Source organism: Helianthus annuus, chromosome 6 (assembly GCF_002127325.2).
Source record: "Helianthus annuus cultivar XRQ/B chromosome 6, HanXRQr2.0-SUNRISE, whole genome shotgun sequence".
In the NCBI taxonomy this organism is placed as follows: domain Eukaryota; kingdom Viridiplantae; phylum Streptophyta; class Magnoliopsida; order Asterales; family Asteraceae; genus Helianthus; species Helianthus annuus.
The window spans coordinates 131279006-131280831 of NC_035438.2; the positions used below are offsets into that span (position 1 = coordinate 131279006).

General features: G+C 39.3%; 1 protein-coding gene across 1 annotated transcript; it reads left to right on the forward strand.

The window, feature by feature from the left end:
• The first annotated feature begins 223 nt into the window (after positions 1-223).
• LOC110945081 (BTB/POZ and MATH domain-containing protein 4) lies at positions 224-997 on the forward strand. The gene is made up of 3 exons (XM_022186718.1): positions 224-244; positions 314-581; positions 903-997. The coding sequence occupies exons 1-3, from the start codon at positions 224-226 to the stop codon at positions 995-997; spliced, it is 384 nt and encodes a 127-aa protein (XP_022042410.1).
• Positions 998-1826: the final 829 nt, after the last annotated feature.

The window sequence follows — 1826 nt, forward strand, 5'->3', positions numbered from 1 at the left end:
TGGTTTCACTTTTATTGCCATTTTAATCCAAAAATGAAATCAGGTCATATTTCTCAAATTAAATCCTGGTTTTTTGTCCTTTTCTTCAGAGGCAAAATGGTCATTTATTTTATTTTATTTAAAGCTTTTATTAAAACAATAATCTTTTGTGGATCCCACCACACACACTCTTCTTCTATCTCCTTTCTCTCTGTATCTCTCTGCCTAACATCGGTTCACTGCAATGGAACCAAAAGTTTTCAAGGTAACTTCAATTAATATTGTAATAATATAGTTTTTGTATCAAAGTTTAACTTTTTTGAATATGGAACAGGCTATGCTACATTTCATATACAGAGACGCGCTTATGAAAGATGAGTTAGCGACATCTAGTTCTTTCTCCGAATCCGATTCGTTAATAGCCAAGTTGTTGGCTGCTGCCGATAAGTATAATTTGGTCAGACTTCGCCGGATGTGTGAGTCTCACCTCTGTAAAGATATAACCGTAAACTCTGTTGGTAGATCTCTCGCACTGGCCGATCGTTATCATGCCACTGAATTGAAAGTTGTTTGCTTAAGATACGCAGCTGAAAATCTTGCAGGTATGTTACAATATATGTATTAATGGCAGCGTGTGGATTATGTGACTTCTAGTGTTTCTAATGAAAACATATTTGGGTTTGCTAACATCACTTTCACTTCAATTCTCCCTGTTGCTTTCTCTGCAGCCTATCTCCGACCGTAGGATAATTTCAACTCCAACCAACTTCTCAATCTAGCCTTTTCGAGCTTCCTAGGTACGTGACTTACATGGATTTCGTTCGCTTATACTCATTAAACAAAAGCCTCATCCTAATTATTAACAACAACAACTGATTCGTGTTTGATTTGGGACTATAAAGATTGGGTGGCTGTTATGGCAGGGGAGAGACGAGAGACCGAGACAAAGGAGGTAGAAGAAGAAGTGGGGTGTGATGGAACCCACAAAATATTATTGTTTTATAATAGCTTTAAATAAAATAAAAAAGAAATGACCATTTTGCCCCTAAGGAAAAAGACAAAATAGGAGGATTTAATTTGAGAAATATGACCTGATTTCACATTTGGACCAAAATGACAATAAAAGTGAAACTATATGGACCCAGATGCAAAATATTTGAGTTTTGTATTAAAGTGATAAAAGTGACCAAACCTCAGGGAGCAAAATGGCAGTTTACTCCAGAAAGATTTAAAACTTTTGTTCATAACCTTAAAGAGAAGAAGTACCTCTTTAAAGTAGTTTTAACAACTCACCTAGGTTCTACATGCCTTCCATGTAGTCATTACACTCGGACTTACTTGCCCCATTAACTGGTGCATTGACACTCTTAGGGTGAGCGGGGCACTCCCCTAAGAGGGGAGTCCCCTCTCTTACGCACACCCAATCAGGTTATGCCACGTTAACTCCCCTCTTAAACTCCCCTCACACCCCAATTTGATGGCGGCACTCCTCTCTTAAGTGACTTGTTTTTTTATTAAAAAAAAAATTTATTGGTTGATTGAATGGGGGGCCCACCTTCTCTCTCCTGCCCTCTTCGGTGCCGGCTCCCCGATTTTGGTCCCCGATTGAATGGCGGCACTGCCCCTATTCGGCGGATTTGGTCCCCGCATGGAGTCACCGAGGGTGCCCCCTCACCCTTATTATCTTCTAAAGTAGAGGTTATAGGTTTAAGTCTCACATGAAGTAAAATTACCCAGGTTAAGCCATAGGTTTTATCACAATAGTAGGCCGGTAACTTTTTACTATTAGGTTGAGTAAACTGCTAAAATCGACCCCGTGGTTTGACTCAAATTGCTAGATCAGTCCA